General features: G+C 44.7%; 1 protein-coding gene across 2 annotated transcripts in view; it reads right to left on the bottom strand.

The window, feature by feature from the left end:
• The window catches only part of F5 (coagulation factor V), a 71,235-nt gene that overhangs the window by 4,307 nt on the left and 47,018 nt on the right, over nucleotides 1-19,910 (bottom strand). For both annotated transcript variants that reach the window (XM_080824944.1, XM_080824943.1), the window contains exons 12-23: nucleotides 19,515-19,727; nucleotides 15,769-18,397; nucleotides 12,336-12,498; nucleotides 11,330-11,566; nucleotides 10,259-10,472; nucleotides 9,254-9,433; nucleotides 6,715-6,831; nucleotides 5,736-5,807; nucleotides 4,715-4,818; nucleotides 4,153-4,308; nucleotides 2,531-2,675; nucleotides 683-834 (exon numbers count right to left, since the gene is read on the bottom strand). In XM_080824944.1, the coding sequence (XP_080681070.1) occupies nucleotides 683-834; nucleotides 2,531-2,675; nucleotides 4,153-4,308; nucleotides 4,715-4,818; nucleotides 5,736-5,807; nucleotides 6,715-6,831; nucleotides 9,254-9,433; nucleotides 10,259-10,472; nucleotides 11,330-11,566; nucleotides 12,336-12,498; nucleotides 15,769-18,397; nucleotides 19,515-19,727 (4,382 nt within the window). The remainder of the gene's footprint in view (nucleotides 1-682; nucleotides 835-2,530; nucleotides 2,676-4,152; nucleotides 4,309-4,714; nucleotides 4,819-5,735; nucleotides 5,808-6,714; nucleotides 6,832-9,253; nucleotides 9,434-10,258; nucleotides 10,473-11,329; nucleotides 11,567-12,335; nucleotides 12,499-15,768; nucleotides 18,398-19,514; nucleotides 19,728-19,910) is intronic.

Here is a 19,910-nt window from a genome sequence, read left to right as displayed (position 1 = left end):
AGGATCCTGGGATGGAGCCCCGTGTCGGGCTCCCTGCTCAGTGGGGAGTCTGCTTCTCCCTCTCCTTCTGCCTGCTGCTCTGTCTACTTGTACTCTCTGTCAAATAAATAAATAAAATCTTTTTAAAAAATTAGAAAAAAAAAGAAAACGAAAAGTATTGCTGAATTGTGGGGAAAAAAAAGTATCACAAATCTAAATCATTTATCACTAATATGAGTTGTCTCAGTTAGGAGCTGGCCAACTCTAGCCCAAGGGCCATATTTGGTCCCTGGCCCGTTTTTGTAAATCAAGTTTTATTGGAACACAGCCATGCTCATTTATGTACTGTTTATAGCTGTTTTCCTGCTACAAGGGCAGAGTTGAGCAGTTATGACTGGGAACGTATGGCTCACAAAGTCTAAAATATTTATGATCTGGTCCTTTGTGGAAGAAATTTGACCACACTTGATAAAAATCAAAACTAGACCAAGAACCACGGAGATGATAAATAACCTCTCTGAGCCAAAGTCAGAGCTAAGCTATCAAACCAGCAGACATCCTAGATTCTTGGATTCCTAGATTCTCACAACCGGCAGAAACGCGAGATTCTATTCTGACTTCCCAGGACCCCATGTTTCCCAGAGTGAGGGCCTGTGTTTCCTTCTGGAAGGCTGAGAGAGCTCCATTCACAGGCGTCCTCTACCTTGGCTTGCCAGGCGTTCACACGACCCTGGGCATTGAGACGGGCACGGAAGGGTTCCCAGTAATCTCCCCACCAAGATTTTTTGAATGAGGAAGCTGTGATTTGCTTGTTTTCTATCTTTCCACTTTCCATACCCAGTGGTGCGGAGCATCCTGTCAAGAGAGAAGTAATGAGATTAATTGTGCGCCACTACTATGGCCTGCATGGCGTTTCTCACTTGCAGAGGAGATGAGAAAAAATATCACTACCAAGTCACAACAGAAACAACCATTGCCAACGATGATGTTATTGCCCAAAGGCCAAATACTGCTTTTAAGCTCTATGTGTATTACCAAGTGAGAAAACCAAAGAACGGCAAGAAAAAGTAACCAACACTACCAGAAGAATCAGAAACTAAACTGGAGCCCAGGAAGTCTGACGCATGTTCTGAATATTTAAACCCATTTTCCTCCTTTGGAGAGTCATGGAAACTTCTGTCTTTTCTGAGGTAGAAAATACTCCTTCCCTCTCTATGTACCTAAGAATATCTCCTATTTCTCTCTCTAAAGAAAAAGCTACAAAGAAGAAGAGTGAACCCTTGGCAGTCATGTTCAACAGATTGTTTTCAACCCGTGGAGGGTGATCCGTGGGATGCACCACTGCAAAATTTGCCGAGGTGTGCACTTGCATGTCAGTCCTCAAAGCTGGTCGGTGAACGTGAGAAACACAGCTGGTGAGTGAGCCCAGCCGACGGCCCATCACCACCATCAGCTCCGTGATGCTTTGTTCTTGTTGGTAAATCATGCTGACATTTTCTTGAAATGATATCTCTCTCAATGAAAAAAGACTTTAAAAAAAGAAAACCTACAGTTAACTCTGATTATATCAAGAAAGTGAAGAGTTTTGTTTTTTTTTTAAAGTCATGCTTCTTGAATAGAAAATAGATGTTTTGAATAGGTCAATGGAGTTGAATGTCACATTTTAGTTCGACTCTCTGATCTGAACAAACTACCATTTACAACATATACTATATAGAAAGAAACAAACAGTGACTCTATTACACCTTTGTTCTGTTTAGAGGAATTTTATTATGGCCATTCATGATTACTTGGACTTACTTATACCACTGGTCACATTACATCCCCTGAAAAACAGCAGCTTGCATAGAAAAAACGTGAGGACCTCCAGAGCGCCAAGCGGAATAGAGTTCAGTCAAGGTTTCGGGAAGTTGGAGGGTGCCAGGCTGGTTCAGTCGCTTAAGCACCCAACTCTTGATTTTAGCTCAGGATCGTGAGATCAAGCCCTGCCTCCGGCTCCCTGCTGAACAGGGAGGCTGCTTGAGATTTTCTCTCTGCCTCTCCTTCTGCCCCTCCCCATCAGCTCTCTCTCTCTCTAATGAATAAATAAATCTTAAAAAAAAAAAGTTTCAGGAATTAGTAAGTAGTTTAGATCTCAAAAACATTCACTGAACATCTAATCCATGCCAGTAATGTTGCTCAGTACTTTCATTAAAGTCTGAGTGTGACCTGTGGGGCTTTGGAAGAGTCAGAGGTAGTCTGAATCTTAGTTCTTATTGAAATAGGCCAACGGGAGTTATTCTAAGCGATGGCCTTTCCTTGGAGGGTCATGGCAGTGTCCGTGCCATCCTGGCACTGTTTGGAGATGGTGCCCACCCACTGGCTGGTAGAACCAGTCTTGCTCTAGGTCACAACGTAAATGAGAGTCTGCCTGAGCAGAACCTGTTTCACCAAGGTTCTTCGAGGCACCTCAGTGACTAAATAGAACTAATAATTCTATCCATTCCTCTGTATCTACTAAAGCTTGATTCTCTGAGAGGCAGCAAGACAGTAATGCACCGTAGCGTCTTACCGTTAACCTCACAGCCTTGCAGCTCCAGTCGAAGGGCCGGTCTGTTATAGGAGCTCGTTGGAGAGATCCTAATATATCTAGCCACGATAGGTGGGTCAAACCGATTCTCTTTTATCGTAGAGGCATCTGAATTGCCATCAAAATACTAGAGGAAAAGAGGAAATCTTAGTTATGGAACAATTCTCTACGAAGTGGTTTTATAATAAAGTTTCAGTTTAACTTAATATTGTCATATTAAGTTTTCAGGTGGCCTGAATTAAATCACTTGGTCTTAAGAAACTGGAGATACTTTCACTTCCGGAAGGTGGTGTAAATGTGCCTCATCTTGCTCCTTCTGCTAAGAACAACTAAAACACAAGAAACCACTGAAAGATAAGGAGAAGGCGGCGGACCAGCGAGGGTTCTCGGGGCCCAAAGAACAACACGGTAGTCAGTGGGCTCCCTGCGTTTCATTTTTGTCTCATAGAACCCAGACTGGGAAGTGAAGAAGCCAGCAACCAGGAAACGCCGATGGATAAAGACAAAAAAAGGTCTGGTGGAAGGTTCTTTTCTGTAGCCACAGGACCAGGCAAGGGCAGTCCAGCAGGCCAGAGAACGTTCAGACAATAATTGCTCAACTTCTAGATGAACATCAGAGAAAACACCATGGCCCCTCCTCCACCCAGTGGGGAGCCTAGACTTCCCTGCTCGCCAGACTGTAATGAGTCACCCAGCACCCTCATCAGCGCCGCATTAGAGAAGGTCAAACAGGAACTCAGGACTTTCATCCCCACCAGTTCCTAATAAGGCTCCCACCGCTGTGTATCATGGAGTCTCTCCCATCCCCACCCAACGGCAAAGAAGAGCGGTCCTCCTTCGGGGGGACCCTAGACTTCGAAGCCCACCTGGCAGGCGTGAGGTGTGCCCCAGCCCCTTTCCTTGCCAGAGCAGTGTCAGGAGGAGCGGCTGAAACAGAGGGTGAGAGTAGCAAGACCAAAACCCAGAACGATAACGGATGGAAGCCAACGAAACAGAGCCGGCCCTTTGAAAAGATTCAAAAAAGAGCTCTCTTTGGAAGGGGGTTAGGAAGGAAGGGGAGTTGGGGCTGGTACACAGGGGTCTGGGGGAATAATCCTGGCTGAGCTTCGGAGAGAGGGGCAGGCCTGTCGCTCCTCGGGCAGGGAGCAGAACGGGAAGTGCGCTGCCCAGAGCAGCACGGGCACGGACGGACGTTGCTATCTGCTTCCTTTCAGGGACACTGAAACACAGAACAAAATCCGATGCAAAAGCCAGTAGAAACTCAACTTCAAAGCCCGTTTTTAGCATGAGCTCCCGAAGAGCCAAGAGCAGATGTTCTGCTCTGCCCTCTGCCGTCTGCCCGTCTGAGAGGTCCGGGGATCTAGTTTGATCCAGAAGTGAGTTTTTGGTGGAGTCTGGAAGTGTCGGACGTCAGGCTCATCCTTTACTCTGTAGTAACAGACCCGTCGTTACACCACTTTCTTTCCTAAGGCCCTAAGAAAACCATTTGCATTTCTACCTCCCAGAAAGGTATTTTTTAGCAAGACACGATGACAGGCATAGTCACAGCAGCCTGGGAGCCTAGGGTGAGTCTAGGGAGTGGGAAAGAAACGAGGCGCACGGACCATCACGTTCCTGGTGCTGTTCCCCTTGAAGATCTGCCAGTTCGTGCGGTCGGAGCTGTACGCCACGGAGAACTGCGTGGTGTAGTAGGACTTCAGATACTGCTTGGCCCCTTGAGTCTGGATCCCCGTGAGTACAACTTCCCTCTGCATGTCCACCTGCAACACAGCAAAGCCATTACAGTCCGTCCTTGTCAACAAGTCACGCGCTGATTCCGTGATTCACTGTGTAGCCGGCTTTCTTCACTAACCACCCAAGGTCTTAGCGCTAATAAAATGGCTAGAAACAACCCACATGTGAGCACGGAGGACCTGGGCTTGAACCCAAGTTCAACCACTTACTAGACTTTCGGCACTTAATTAGGCCCGCTTTGCCTTAGTGTTTTCATGGGTAAAAAGGATCTCTAGGCTGTGACTAGCACTAACCTCATAGGGTTCGTTTTGAGTATGTAAAGTACTTAGGGTAGTGCCTAGAATGTTGCAAGAACAACAAGGAGAAATTATTAAATCACTGTCATTTTATTAGTATGGTGCTATAAATATTAATAAGGTTAATAAGATATACCTGGATCCAAGGTTTAGAGTCAAGTTCTGTTGAAGGTTTCTCTGTGATCCAAGCATTATATGACCCACCATTGTTTAATCTTGCTAATTTGGGTTCCCAATAACCTAAATCCAAAAAAGAAAAAAAAATTATTCTGAATTAAAACAAACAGACAAACCAAAAGCATATAATTGGCCATTTCCCAAGTAAGTTTAATCCTAGTGGATAACCAGACCTCTGCAGGATCTTCTGTTGAAGTTAGGAGACCGGGCTGTTGACACAAGGCCTCAGCTACGAGGCCAGCTCACGATGGTGAAATCTTCTTGGCTTCAGTCTGTGCTTGGTCAGCTGTCAACCACCGCCCACCCCCTTTCCTGCATACAGGTTATGTTTGTCTTTTCTCAGTTGTGTTGATGTGGCTGCTGCCCAGTGTGCTTGCCTAAGGGGAGGACGTGGGAGGGATTATGGGAGCCTCCTGATTCCTTCCAACTGACCTCTTGGTCTTAGGAAGGGTTTTGAGGCAGAGTGAGGAAGTTTAGAAGGAGACCCTGACACCCAGTGGGTGATCAGCAAAGTCCTTGAATAGACGAATGGTTGGCACAACGAAGAACCCTATTAGTGGGGAAGTAGTGTGCGGCCAATAAGACCTTGTGAATCTGGCTGGAATATTATGTTAGTGATCAAACCTGGAAAGGGGATGAATGGGGAGGGTTTTGAAAATGGGAACATGGTCATAGGAGTAAGAAATCCCCTCCTTGCTCAATCCCTGCCGAGAGTTTGGACTGCCTGGGTAGAGATTCTGAGGTGCCCGAGCTCTGGGTCTTCCCTGAGACAGACTCTATGGGAACCTTATACATCAGAGAGGATGTTAGTGCCTATTATACACTCCTTCCTCTACCAGATGAGCACCTCATGAGCAAAGCCCAGGGAGGAGCAATGACACGTAGATTCGACAGGTAGGGGTTGTCATGGGTTGTTTTTCAGGCTGTACACTGCACAATTGTAGGAGATGGCTTCCAAAGACGATGATGCTGCCACTTACCCAAATGCTCAGAAGCCTTGATCTGTGAATCAGCTATGATACCAGTGCTTAGTCCCATTGGCATCTTACAGTCTAAAAAACAGACAAAACACACACACACACACACACACAAACAGAACAATGAATAATTTTTGTTTAGAAAATACATATAACTGTGTAAAATCTCCATGGCAGGTGATCATACCTCTGGTGGGTCAGTCACTTGATAGTTTCACTTCACTTTGTGGCACTGCCTTAAACATGTCTGGTCATATTAAGTACTAGTATTAGCAAGACTAGTGATTGGTGCTAGTCTTTAAAAGAAATAGTAACACCCTAGAGGAAAACCATAGAGACCCCAAAATTCAACTAGTTTTATACAGATTTCCATCTGCTTGTATCTTAAAATAGGTCATTTTACAACCTTAAGTATTACCCCCTGTAAGTCTATGTTCTCAAAAGTTGACCTGAAAGTTACAGAGTTATTTATATCCTGATGACAAAAGAAAATGCCAGCCACTGAGACGTCTGGATGTTGACACAGTGCTTGAGTATTAAGTACTCGGCAAATATTAAATAATTGCTGGCTGGCTGGCTGGCTGGGTGGATGGGCAGATGGAAATGATTTCTCAAATACTGGAATGCCAAGTTCAGAGACTATCCCAGTCATTGTTGAATTCCTGGTATCTTTTCCCTCCTCTGGAAAATTTCTTACATTCATTTCCCATGAATCACACATCATGAAGGAAGCCACTTTATATTCGTTCCCCAACTGAGAAGAATGCCTGTGGGCTGAAACATGGGGTTCAAGTTTCCTTGAAGACTGATGTTTGCGGCACCATCAGAAGACGGGTCAGAATAAATCAGGTAGCAGTTAGAATAAAAGCATTATTGCCCCTGTCATGCAGAGTCTCAGAGTTCCATATTTCCAATCTAAAAGTTAGGAATGTTCCAGCAGGGACCGTCCTGCTAAAAGCATCACGTGGCTCTCGGACGGTACCTCTGTCTATGATGAGAAACGGTGTTTGCATCCCTGCTCTCTGGTTTTCTCCAACCTCTGTGTCCAGCAGCCACCAGCCAGCTTTTGATGCCTTCATTTCAAGAGTTTTAAATGAACCTAAAACAGAGAGTGAAGGACAATATTACACCCCTAATGAACAATATTAGTTGACAGCTATCAAAGAATCCTAAAATCCCTACATCACAAGAGGCTTTAGAAAAGAATTTAAGGATGACCCCTTTCTGGGAACCCTCCTACACTGCTGGTGGGAATGCAAGCTGGTGCAGCCACTCTGGAAAACAGCATGGAGGCTCCTCAAAAAGTTGAAAATAGAACCACCCTATGACCCAGCGATTGCACTACTGGGTATTTACCCTAAAGACACAAACGTAGTGATCCAAAGGGGCAAGTGCACCCGAATGTTTATAGCAGCAATGTCTACAATAGCCAAACTATGGAAAGAGCCTAGATGTCCATCCACAGATGAATGGATAAAGAAGATGTGGTATATACATGCAATGGGATACTCTGCAGCCATCAAAGGAAATGAAATCTTGCCATTTGCGACGACGTGGATGGAACTAGAGGGTATCATGCTTAGTGAAATAAGTCAATCGGAGAAAGACAACTATCCTATGATCTCCCTGATATGAGGAAGTAGAGATGCAACATGGGGGGTTTGGGGGGTAGGAAAACAATAAATGAAACAAGATGGGATCGGGAGGGAAACAAACCAGAAGAGACTCTTAATCTCACAAAACAAACTGAGGGTTGCTGGGGGAAGGGGGGTTGGGAAAGGGGGGTGGGGTGGAGGACATTGGGGAAAGTATGTGCTATGGTGATTGCTGTGAAATGTGTAAACCTGGCGATTCACAGACCTGTACCCCTGGGGATAAAAATACATTATATGTTTATAAAAAAATTAAAAATTAAAAATTAAAAAAAAAAGAACGACCCGTTTCTCTTAGGCAGGACTAGAGATGTAACAAATAGATAAAACAAAACAATGACACACACATTAGTAAAAACAACTTGCCCCAGGACTTTAAAAAATCTCCGGCACCCCTTACAGGAAAGAAGCTTTCATTTAGCTACATACAAAGTCATAAGCTTAACTCATACACAACACAGCTTCTAAGCCCTAAGGATGAAAATGACCTTGAATGACTCATGACTGAGCCTCAAGAAAACTGTTCCCTTTCTCTCCCTTCATTTCATTAGTTTTTTTTTTAATAAGAAAATTAAAATCAAGCATCCTTCTCCCATGTTTTCAAGTTTTCTATTAAGTTTACATAGTTGAATGGAGAGGCGCATGAACTATTTCAGAAAATCACCGAAAGACAGACATGCCTGAAACCTCTGATTATCCACTCTGATATTTAATGCTACCCTTTGCTAGTTAATACTTGAATTCTGCTGACTGTAATCCGTGTCTATTTTCCAGATTGTGAGTGAGAATTAATAGCCTATGGTCATCCCCCACTGTCCAATACAGACCATTTAGATATGAAGATTTGGACGGGCCAGCCAATTCCAACTTCTCAGTGTTTCGGAAAGGAGGACTGATCTGGCAATCTATATCTGGTGAAAAGTCAGGAATAAGTTTCACCTAATCCCCTCTTGTCTCTGATTTTAATAGAGTGAGTCTTTATAGCTTAATGAATGCACCACAGGCCTGAATGAAACAAACAAGAACACCCTTTCCCCTATCCCGAACCAAACCAGTCCTGTTTGGACTGCTGTGCCCTTCTAAGGCGGAGTCACACAGCAACTTCTCCACCCGAAGTACTGGCAAGGGACCAACTGCCCTCACTAGCTTCTCAGAGCATTTGCAGAAGACCGGCTGTTTGTTGAAAATGCAGAGGCTCAGGGCGCCTGGGTGGCTCCCTTGCGGGGCATCTGCCTTCGGCTCAGGTCATGGTCCGGGGTCCTGGGATCGAGCCCCGCATTGGGCTCCCCGCTCTCCCCGCTCTCGCTGGGAAGGCTGCTTCTCTCTCTCCCACTCCCCCTGCTTGTGTTCCCTCTCTCGCTGTGTCTCTCTCTGTCAAATAAATAAATCAAATCTTAAAAAAAAGGAGTGTGTCTGGCATCTGCTGAAGATCCCAAGATCTACCAGATCAAAAGCTCCAAAAGCAAATCTCTGCCTTGACATTTGCATTTTAACCAGCTTCCTAGACTTCCACTGTGCTCAGGACCGTCGCAGAATCAGTCGCTGTGGCACTCATACCCCTACCCACTCCTACGGCACGCAGGGAGAACTACAAACCACTCGTACCTAAGAATCCTTGGCGATGACTGGTTTGTTTAAGCCTTTTCATTATTAAGGGGGTATTAGCCTGTGTGGTGCTGCAAAGGGCGCACATGTTAGCTGCCTTTTCCGCACTCGGTATGCAGTCTGGGGGTGTGTGTCTGCCCAGGATCTATGCCAGAAACCATGCCCGACCCTCAGGAAGTAATGCCCAGGAGGGAATGAGGGCCAGCGACGGCTCCCCTAGCCGTTCTTCGCCAGGGACCTCTTTTCCCTCGTGCAGGTCTTTACCAGGCAGCAGGGGCCAGACCCCCAGCTGGTGCCGTTGAGTGCCGTTTTCCAGCAAGGTCTGGCCGTGAAAGTGAACCACGTGGATGTCTCGGGCGCTGCCCATGTTCAGCAGGTGTAACCTCACCCACTCTTGCTCGTACATTCGCAGGCCGGGCAAGTTGTAGATCATCCCATTAATAGCTGAAAGGACAGAGAGTTGCAATCGGGTAGAGGTCTGTGTAGCCGGCAGAGAGGCTGCCGGAGAGGTCTGAGGCCTCCCACCTCACCACCCACCTTCCTACCGCTCTGCCTGCCCAGGCATATAGTAAGGACCCCTGTGTACCCTGGTATCAGGGAGAGGCTAAAACGGGACCCCCAGCTCCTCCCCTTGTCGGCCTCCGGCGGCTTCCTGCAGGGCTGACCTCTCTCCACCCCACACCTCACACTTCCCCGGCTCTCTGTCTCCTTGACCTTTACAGGGTGGGCTTCCCTGTGCTACAGGAACAGGAGGACGAACGTGAGCCAGAGAAGTGAACTCCAGCGGTCGGAGGGAAGAGTGAGGGGAGACACAGCACGTCACCCCGAGGCCTCCTAAATTCAGAGAGAGCTCCGGGCAAATCTGGGAATGCGGACGACCAAGGCCCCTGTTTGCTCTCTCATTCCTGTGGGAGCTCCTCTGCTCCCTTTCCCAGCGTAAATGTCTAGGGCTCTCGGGCTTCATCCGCTCTCTGATCCGTGAAACGTATGTGAGTGCGCGTGCACCCTGGCTTTCGGGTGGTGGGTGGGTGGGTTGGGTTTGTTCTCAGAGTGGCTCCCGTGGTAGCTTTCAGACCTTCTCTAGCTCCTCCCTGTGCCCGCCACCTGCCGGGGGACAGCAGCCCGCAGCTGCTTAAGGACCTGGTACGGGTCGAGGCTCCTGATTCTTCAGAAGCACGTCCTGTCTAATCTTAGGAAGACCTAGAGTAAGAATCACGGTCACCCAGTGTGATTCCGTTCGGAGACTGGATCAAAGTCAGAGGAAAATACCATGAAACTCATGGGAGGTTTTGACTTCTGAAGATGCAAATCTCCAAGGCCTCGGGGACTGGGCCTTCTTTTCATAGTACCAGCTCTTCTTTTCGTCAAAGATCATAAAAAGCAAGACGAATTCTTTCATATCCATGGGTGTGTTGCTCTTATCAAGGACTCCTTTTTCGCAGATCAGAAGGGGACCTATCAAGCCAGAATGGATATCTTTTTCCTGGAAGACAGTAGGAGGAAAATGCACAGATTTTCTCTTTCTCAGGATTTCCTTTGCTCTTCTGACAATCACTGATTATGTAGAAAAGGAACCCTCAGGAGCTCTGAATTTGAAGTCTCTAAATGAAGAGCTCAGTAAGCCTGGGTATCTCTGATCATCGGAGCCCAGGGCACTCATAGTCCCTTCCTCTGATTCGTCCTTTATCTCAGCGTGGCAGTAATGATAATATCAATGACAGTATCAATGCCATTATAATTACTATTTATTGAGCATCTACTATTATAGCAAATATTTTGCTGGTAGTATCTTATTTAATTCAGAAGATACTCCTGTAAATTAAAAATAAACTCACTTATTAAATATACATTACCAAGTGCCTATTGTGCACTATCCACTGTTTCCTCATTTTTAACTTTAGAAACTGAGGTTGAGAGAGGTCAAGTAACTTTCCCAGCCCCCCAGTAAGTGACAGGATAGGGACTGAAGTCGAAGTCTGCGCTTGCTCTCCAGCAAGCCCACCCGAGATGAAGGATCTCAACTTTGCAGTTCTCTCATAAAGAAGGAGCAAAACAAAGCTAGTACTTGCACAAGGAAATTGCAAAAACATGTCTTCCTCTGCAAAGTAGTCACTCTGCCTGGGCTCAACCATTTCCATACCCCTCCCTCCTCTCCACGGAGCACATGCTTCTCTCTCACGGTCATCTGAAGCCAAGTTGTGACAGACTGTTGGCCAGAACCCTTACAAATTCCTCATGGAAAGCCAGACATTTAAGGAGAAATTATCTTGACCCTTCCATCTGGTGGACTCAGGCTATAAGGTTAGGTGAGTGACAAAAACTTTCAGTGGACGTACGTACCGGGTTCACCGCTGAGTAGTAGGCCCAGGCCCGGCAGGCGGAGCCGGGGCTCTCGGGGCCGGATCGGGTGGTGGCGTGCCAGACGTACGTGTAACTGCTGTTTGGCGGAACAGCATTATCTTCCTTGAACCACTCAGGAGAGTCATCTTCGTAAGTCTTTCCCTCTGATGACTTTTCGTAGGAAAGCCCGTGGGCATGAAGAGAATATGGTCTGGATGCTAAGTTTTTGAAACGAACCTGGGAAAAAGAATGACCCACAAATGTACTAGGTCCAACAAAAATCCAAATTAAAAAAATGTCAGTATTTTACGCCCAAGCAGATGGGCAGTTATTAAATTAGGCCTGTGTGTTTATACAGTGAGATATGTTAACTGCCTGTAAGTACAAAGTAACCCGTATGTTACTTCATTTAATCTTTACAACATCCTGCGAGATAGGACCCAAGCAGTTTACCCTAGGAACACCAAAATGTGTTTGTTCTTAGGCTGTAAAGCAAAAGTGCTCAGCACATGTGAAGTGACCACAGCAGGTGCTGCAGATCTGAAGAGGAATGAGCTTTGGGTCTTGCTCACAGTAAGTCTCCAACCTTGGTGAAGAGGCAGCTGCACGTGTGGATTCACGTCAAAGACCTGGGGCCAAAAGGCCAGAACCAAAGTATGAATGGGGTTAGACGGAATGTCTGAAAGGAGCAATTCGGCTGAACGTGCAGGAGAAAGTTTCTTGGGGAAAACAGAATTGGCCCTTACGGAAGAAACAGGAGCTCCGCAGAGGAAGAAATAAAATCTGAGATCATTTTTTTCTTTTCTTTTTTTTTTTTTTTTTTGAGATCCTTTCTTTTAAGATTATCAAATCACTTGGCAAACAGTCTCTGAAAAGAAGTGTAATTATTTGTTAACTTTGGAAAATAAATTACCTATAGCCCTCCTGCCCCTTCCACTGTTACAAAGCCTTTGGTGCTTGTGGAAATTTCCATGATGATCTTAGCAACACTCATGAGATGACTTACTTGGATGACATCATCCACTTCAGCTCTAATAACTGGACCAAGAATGCCGAGATGCTCTTCATACTCCCCCAAAGGATCACGTTTGGTAAAAGTGCTATCAAGGTACTTCCGGAAGACTACTTTCTTGTATATGGTGTTCTCTGGATCATCATCAACTTCTTCACTGAAATAATAATAAGTTAGTATTTGTTTAAAGGAACAAATGAAAGACCATTCAAAGAATTGGGGGAATTATCCCTGTTTCTGAGTATAGTATCTAGCATGGATATTTAATTAGTACTTGAGGAACAAATGAATGAAAATATAAATGAGTAAAAACTTAAGCCAGGGATGCCTGGGTGGCTCAGTTGGTTAAGCGGCTGCCTTCGGCTCAGGTCATGATCCCAGGGTCCTGGGACTGAGTCCCGCATCGGGCTCCTTGCTCAGCGGGGAGCCTGCTTCTCCTTCTGCCTCTGCCTGCCTCTCTGTCTGCCTGTGCTCACTCTCTCTGACAAATGAATAAATAAAATCTTAAAAAACAACAACAACAACAAAAAAACTTAAGCCAATAAATATCCTTCAGATCCCAGCTCACATATCATTTCTTAGGTAAGTCTTCCTACAAACCTTTATAGGTCAAATCTGTCTATATTATTCCATAAGTTTCTATAGTATTGCTTTAGCATATATAGTATATTCCTGTAGTACTCTTATATTTCTCTAGTATATATAGTAAATTATCTTATTTATTTGTTTCTTTGTTTTTTTTTTAAATATGTCATTTACTTGTGAGATTATCTATTAGAATCTGACTCTAATACTAGAGTGAAAACACCATGAGGTCAGGGATCATGCCTAATTTGCTCGTTCTTTTATTTCTAGTATCTAGCAAGTCATCCAGCACATAGTGGGGACTTGATAGATTTTTATGTAATACATCAGTGAATGAACAAATATAACCACATATTCACCTAGCAGATTTTAGTATCAGAAGCAGCCAGGGCTTGGGGCTGTCAGGTGTCAACGGTCATCCCTGTGAAGGCCACTAGGTGGCTGGGAGTTTTATACTCTGAAAGTAGCCATTTTTCTCTCATTTCCTTTTTAAAAATCATGTTATTCCTTGTGTAGTTCACTAGTTCAGTTTGCGGCCAGAGCACATCATATTTTCTCACTGACTCCTACATTTCCCAAGCCTGTGCAAACAGGCCAGACCTCATCCGCCATGCACCATATTCGTCATGCACCGTGAGCCGTCAACAGAGGATCCCACTCCGTCTTCCTTCCCGTCTTCTTACCCTACTGACCCCATCCTTCCAGACCCTAAGTGTAACAGAGTTTCACAGAACACATGCGGACAAGCAAAGCAGCTTTGACTGCCATACACATGGCTTGCATGCCTGGAATGGTATATAAGATTTTGAAGGAACTGGTTCCATCCCTTTCCACTTTGGAAAGGCCCTAAATCTTACTCCCTCAGAGCCTCTCTTCGAAATCCCTAGATAAACTATTTGTTCTCATATAGCAATGGGTGCTACATTTAAATAGAAAGTCATGGGAAAATGTGTTTTATTCTTATTGGGGGAGGTAGGAAGAGCAGAGGGAGAAGGAGAGAGAGAATCTTAAGCAGGCTCCACGCCCAACATGGAGCCCAATGTGGGGCTCAAGCTCACAACCCTGACATCACGACCTGGGCAGAAATCAAGAGTTGGAAGCTTTATCAACTGAGCCACCCAGGCGCCCCGAAAATGTGTTTTAAACTAACCGAGTTCTAATATGGAAATGCCAGCACCAGATTGAAGAAATAATTTCTGTAAGCCATACCACGCACTGTGTTTGCTTACTCTGATTACCCTTTGGTTTTTGGCTTTTACTGTACCCGTCAGCTTTTGGGAAAGCCATATTGTAATGTTTTTAGACTGTTCAAGCACGGTCACCATGCTGTGTCCCTGAGACTCTGCAGCTAAGCCCTGCCCCTTGTCCCTTCCTCTCTTCTTTCTCTACATTGTCATCCCAGAATACAGAGTCCACCTCATTATGGTGTTTATCCTTAAGCAGAACTGAATTGAAAACTCTTAGAAATGTCTATGGATCCCTTAGAAACTCTCTGTTGGAGTTAGGCCACTTGCAAAACTGCATGAACTCCTTCAACTCTGTGGCTGAAGAGTGACTGGAATCCTGAAAGGTTAAATCTGAAGAGGATCTTGGGGGCCATTAGGTGTAACATCTTCATTTAAAAAAATGAAAGTAACGGCATCCAGGAAAGGAGCTCATATATTCTAGGAAACCAGGAATGGCTTAAAACTTCTGAAGTTTTAACTTTCATTTCAAGTTCAAATTTTCAATTTCAAGTTTTAGTTTTGCTCTTTGGATAAACACCAAAATTCTTCCCATGGCCTACAAAACCTAGTGGCATCTGGCCTTTGCAGAGCTGGCCAAATGCTTTCTTACCACTCACCCTCTTCTTGAGCTCCAACTACAGGTTTCAGGGCTTCCTGCTTCCACAGGTCCTCATCATGCCCTTCTTTCTGTCTAGAATGTTCTCCTCTCTCTACTTCCTGCCTAGTTTACTTCTACTCATCTTCCAATCTCAGCTCAAATACCACTTCCTTGGGGTCAGATTCCTCAAGTATCATATCACCATGTATCTTCCTTTCCTCCTTGGTCTTTAGCTGGTTATATTTTACACTTATTTATGGGAGCACTTAATTCATATCCACCTGCCAACTAGACACAAGTTCTATGAGGGCAGGAGTCGTGTATGTTTATATTCTCTTTTAGAGTCTCAGCACTTAGCACAATGCTTAGGAGAGAATAAGCACTCATTAAAGAGTTATTGGAGGAGTGATTCTATGAGCCAAATTAAAGCCCAAGTTTAAATTAAGGTACATCATCACTGAATGACTGCCTCAGTTGAAGATATTGTTTCTAAACCGGCTTGTATCCTTGGCCTCTGCTACTGGAATCTCACGTAATTTGAATCAAACGTCACCAAGATCACGTCACATTGATCAGTAAACAATTTTAACGTATTTTTTGGTAACCAAATGCAAAAGGAGATTTCTACAAAAGGAGATTTCTACATCACAAATTTGGATGTGAAGCCAACTTCAATGAAATCATGTTGATTAGCAGATAGCTATGGATAGGCTGGGCTCTGCACTGAGGCAAGGAAACATGGTAGGAACACATGGTGAGAGAGGAAGAGAGAGGAGGGGCTTCCTTAACTATCGATTATCATAGACTTCTTATAGTGATTCTTCTTATATTGTCCAAATGTCACCAAATGCAGAGAGCTAACCTTGGAATTGACAAAGGAAATTGTACAGGACAAGTTGTAATAGGGGACCTAAACTATACTTAGTATAATTTGCCCAGAATTTTTTCCTTGGACTGTAGCAATCTTTTTAGCAGTAGTGGAAACATGAGAATATACAAGGAGAAAATTTGGCCAAACCTTTGAGCAAATTTTGAATAATCCCAGGATATTTCTTCAGCAGCAATGTAATAGTATTTTCTGTTTCCACTGTTGCTGCGGAGGTACCACGCTGCAATGCTGTCAGGATTTCTGGAGGAGTTAATGTCTGTCCTAGTATCAGTCTGGTAAGGGTCATCATAGGCCACAAAATCAATTTCAGCAGAGTATTCTTCACTGCTCTCTTCCTTCTGCCTTGGAATAATCTCAATATAATCTCCATCATTTGCACTGAGGCCTACTACAACTGGTGGGTTAAGTTCTCTTGGCATAAAAGTGTTATTTAGGGTAGGAGATGGCACCTGACCAATGTCTGGATGAGGGGAAGTCTGACCAAATTCTGGAATAAGCAATGACTGAGTAGATTCAGAGGTGTAGGATGTCTGATCAAGGTCTGGAGGAAGTGATGTATCTAGATCAGGAGGAAGGGCCGTTTGACTAATGTCTGGAGAGAGAGTTGCCTGGTTGAGGTCTGGGTAAAGGAGCATCTGATCGAGGTCTGGAAAAAGGGTTGTCTGGCTGATGTCTGATGAGAGAGTCTCCTGGTTGGGGTCTGGAGAAAAGGGTGTCTGGCTGAGGTCTGGGGAAAGTGTTGTCTGGCTGAGGTCTGGAGAAAAGGTCGTCTGGTCAGGGTCTGGAGAAAAGGTCGTCTGGTCAAGGTCTGGGGAAAGTGTTGTCTGGCTGAGGTCTGGAGAAAGTGTTGTCTGGCTGAGGTCTGGAGAAAAGTTTGTCTGGTCAGGGTCTGGAGAAAAGGTCATCTGGTCAAGGTCTGGAGAAAATTTCGCCTGGTCGAGGTCTGGAGAAAAGATCGCCTGGTCGATGTCTGGAGAAATGGTCGCCTGGTCGAGGTCTGGAGAAAATGTTGCCTGGTCGAGGTCTGGAGAAAAGGTTGTCTGGTCAAGATCTGGAGAAAATGTTGCCTGGTCGAGGTCTGGAGAAAAGGTTGCCTGGTCGAGATCTGGAGAAAATGTTCTCTGGTCGAGGTCTGGAGAAAACGTTCTCTGGCCAAGGTCTGGAGAAAAGTTTGTACGGTCAAGAACTGGGGAAATGGTTAGTTGACTGAGACCTTCAGAGAGAGTTGCCTGCCAGGCTTCAGGTTCCAAAGAAGGGAACATTTGATCAATGTCAGTAGGGAATGGCTTTTTTCTTAGGTCATAGTCAAGCATCTGGCCAGACTCTGGAGGAGATGTGTGGCTAGAGTCTGTAGTGGAGTGTATTTGATCAGACTCTCGAGTAGGAAATGTCTGATAGTGTTCTTCTGGGGGTATTGTCTGATAAAGATCTAAAGGGGAGTTCGTCTGACTGGTGTCATTTGGGGCACTGTGATTATGGTCAGGAAGTGAGGCTAACAGGCTCAGATTCACAGAGGGGAATGTCTGATTGAGGTCCGTGGGAAAAGATGTTTCATCAGATTTATGGGGTAACGATGAATGATCAAGTCTCCTATCTGAAAATGTGGTATCGGCCTTTCCTCTTAAAGGGTTGAAGCCCCTTGGAGATAGAGGAATGTGGTGTGCAAACTTCAATTCTTTTTTCTTTTTTCGTGTTTTAATGAAAAAGGGGATTTTCTTCAATCCACTGTTTCCTCCATCCTGTTTTACTTGTAGAGATTTATTTCTAATTCCAGAAAATCTGGGGTGGCCACTCTGCTTTCTGTGCTTTTTTATGAGAGGGATGTTTTCTCCCCAAGTCCTCGAGGCATTCCGGGGGCTGTCCAGCAGCTTATCAACAGCCATGTCTTCATCAGCATCTGGAACTATTTCATAACTACCTTTCTCAGACACCACATGCCACTTCCCATTCACAATCTTGGATGGATTCTTTTGTTTTAAGAGTAACGGATCACTGGGAAGGTCTTCCCAGGATCCCATTCTGGAAGGAGAAGAATTGCCTTGGCTTAAGTATCTCCCAGTTTTTTGTGCTAAAAATCCCACTTGGGCGAACCTGTGCTTCGCTGTGTGCTCTCTTCCTCTCTTGGATCCCTTATGCTTAGCATGTTCTTGACCCCTGAATCCTTCTGCATCAAATGGAAGTAGGCTTATCCCTGTAATGTCTGGCTGTAGAGGATCCTCTACAGAGTCTTCAGAATAAGGGCTGGAATGTTCTGCTGTCGAACGGTTGAGAGCTGAGTTCTTGTTTAAGCCAATGTGTCCCAGAGAGGGACCAGCCATGGTGGCTGTTGGGTGAGGAGGAGTTTTCTGAGGTTTTGCAAAGTTATAGACAGTAAACCTGCTAATGTTACTTAGGGAAGAAGAATTTGAACTAAGAACTGTATCAGTACTTGGAGGAATGAATTCAGAATTGTTCTCCAGAGCTAGGGCAGTAAGATTAAACTCCTCTTCCTCCTCATTAAGTGATGAATTTCTGAATGACCTAATTCCCAACCATGAAGCCAGGCTGTTCTGGTAATCATCGTCATCATCAACCTCTTCACCCGTGTTTTCTGAAGAATCACGCATTTTCCGTGTAGTCATGACTGTAGATGCTGGAGGTCCATAGATAATCTCATATGAGTCTTCGTAATCATCCCGGATACATTTAACATCCCTGAATCTCAACCTTAGGTTTTTGTTTCTTGGATTGGAATTTATTGTCGTTAACATCCAAGTTCCTATAGAAGAGAGACAGAGAAAACAGCTCTAAGCCCAGAAAAAGATATAAAAACCCTAGGATCCATTGTGGCAGATAATTTTCAACAAACTTCAGGTCGGGGTTAACAAGTGTGGTCTTTGGGTCACCACTGATCTGAGAACTGTTGATCATCTGTAGTCACATAAGGAAAGAAGTTAGGTGTAAGGTGTTTAGGAAACTGTTTAGCAAATTGACATTGCTATGCGCCCAATGTGATATGTGATCAGTGCACTTATCTCATATAACAATATAGACTGAAAGTACTAGTCAGTCACGGAGAAAACTCAGCACAGATAGTTTAAGAGTCACTGTTTTAGAATATATTTAAAAAGGAAAAAGTTAAAAATAAAGTAGGCTTTAACTATCATAAACATCTTGTTGGCTGCGTATCTCATTTGAAAATTGGACTGACAGGGAGGATGATGTAAGATGTATTTCTAAGCAATGAATGACTCAGGTGGTTCGAAGGCAATTTTGAATCTCTTTGAAATGACATTATTTTCTGACATACAGATTTCCCGAGGAGTCTCCAACAGTTACCACTTGTTGAGTGTCTGCTGAGAGCTAGGCATTTGGTACATATGACAATTCATGGTCAAAGCAACCCTGTAAAGTGTGATGTGTTTTGGAGATGAATACGGGAAGCTCAGTGAGGTCAAGGAACATGTCCAAGGTTACAAAGACACTGAGTCCCAGAGCACATCCGAGGAGCTCCCAACCCCAGCCTCCGGGGTACTGTATTCGATGATCACTAACTAACGCACAGTGGCGTGGCTAGCTCTAGAAACGGAAAAGGGCATTTTGATCAAAGAATGCTCTTTTGCGGCTGAATGTTCATGCCTCCTCCTCAAAGTCACGCCTTATCTTTTTGCTGTTGTGTCTTTCTTTCTCACTTAGCCCAGAGAAGGATGAATGGAACCCACATGAAAGGACTGGACCCATTTAAGTAATTAATTCCCCAAAGAGAAATCACGAGAAGTACTGAAAGGAAAGCCCGTAGGGAATCAGAAAGATAAACTGAGGAACTGTGGTAGCTTGGGAAGCTGTAGCAGACCTTTATAGATCAGAGGTTCCTCTCCAAGTGTCCAGGCTCTTACCAACATTATCCATGGTGACCGTCACAGATTCCCCACGCATGGGGAAGAGGGTCAAGGTGTCCTCATGTCTCTTTCCATAGATGAATGAGTGCCCAGTGAAGTGAATGGTCAAAATGTCATCCTGGGTCCCTACACTGCAGAAGTGCCACTGGACGGTGTCATCAAAGCAGAATCCGAGTGTGGGTATACTCTCAGGGACATAGCCGTTGATGGCTGAAAAAGGAAAATCCATTAACATGCAAGCCTCCGCCAACAAAAGGACATGTGTTGAATTATACCTTCGATTAATGTCCCAATATTAATTTGGTTGTAGCAAAGCAGTGATTACGATAAGTGTCACCAGCCTAACACGTGACTACATCAAACTCCGACTTCCCAAATGAGAACTTATTTTCC

Source organism: Martes martes, assembly GCF_963455335.1.
Source record: "Martes martes genome assembly, chromosome: 15".
NCBI lineage: Eukaryota > Metazoa > Chordata > Mammalia > Carnivora > Mustelidae > Martes > Martes martes.
The sequence above is the reverse complement of the archived record's forward strand: the minus strand, read 5'-3'. Positions and strand labels throughout refer to the sequence as shown.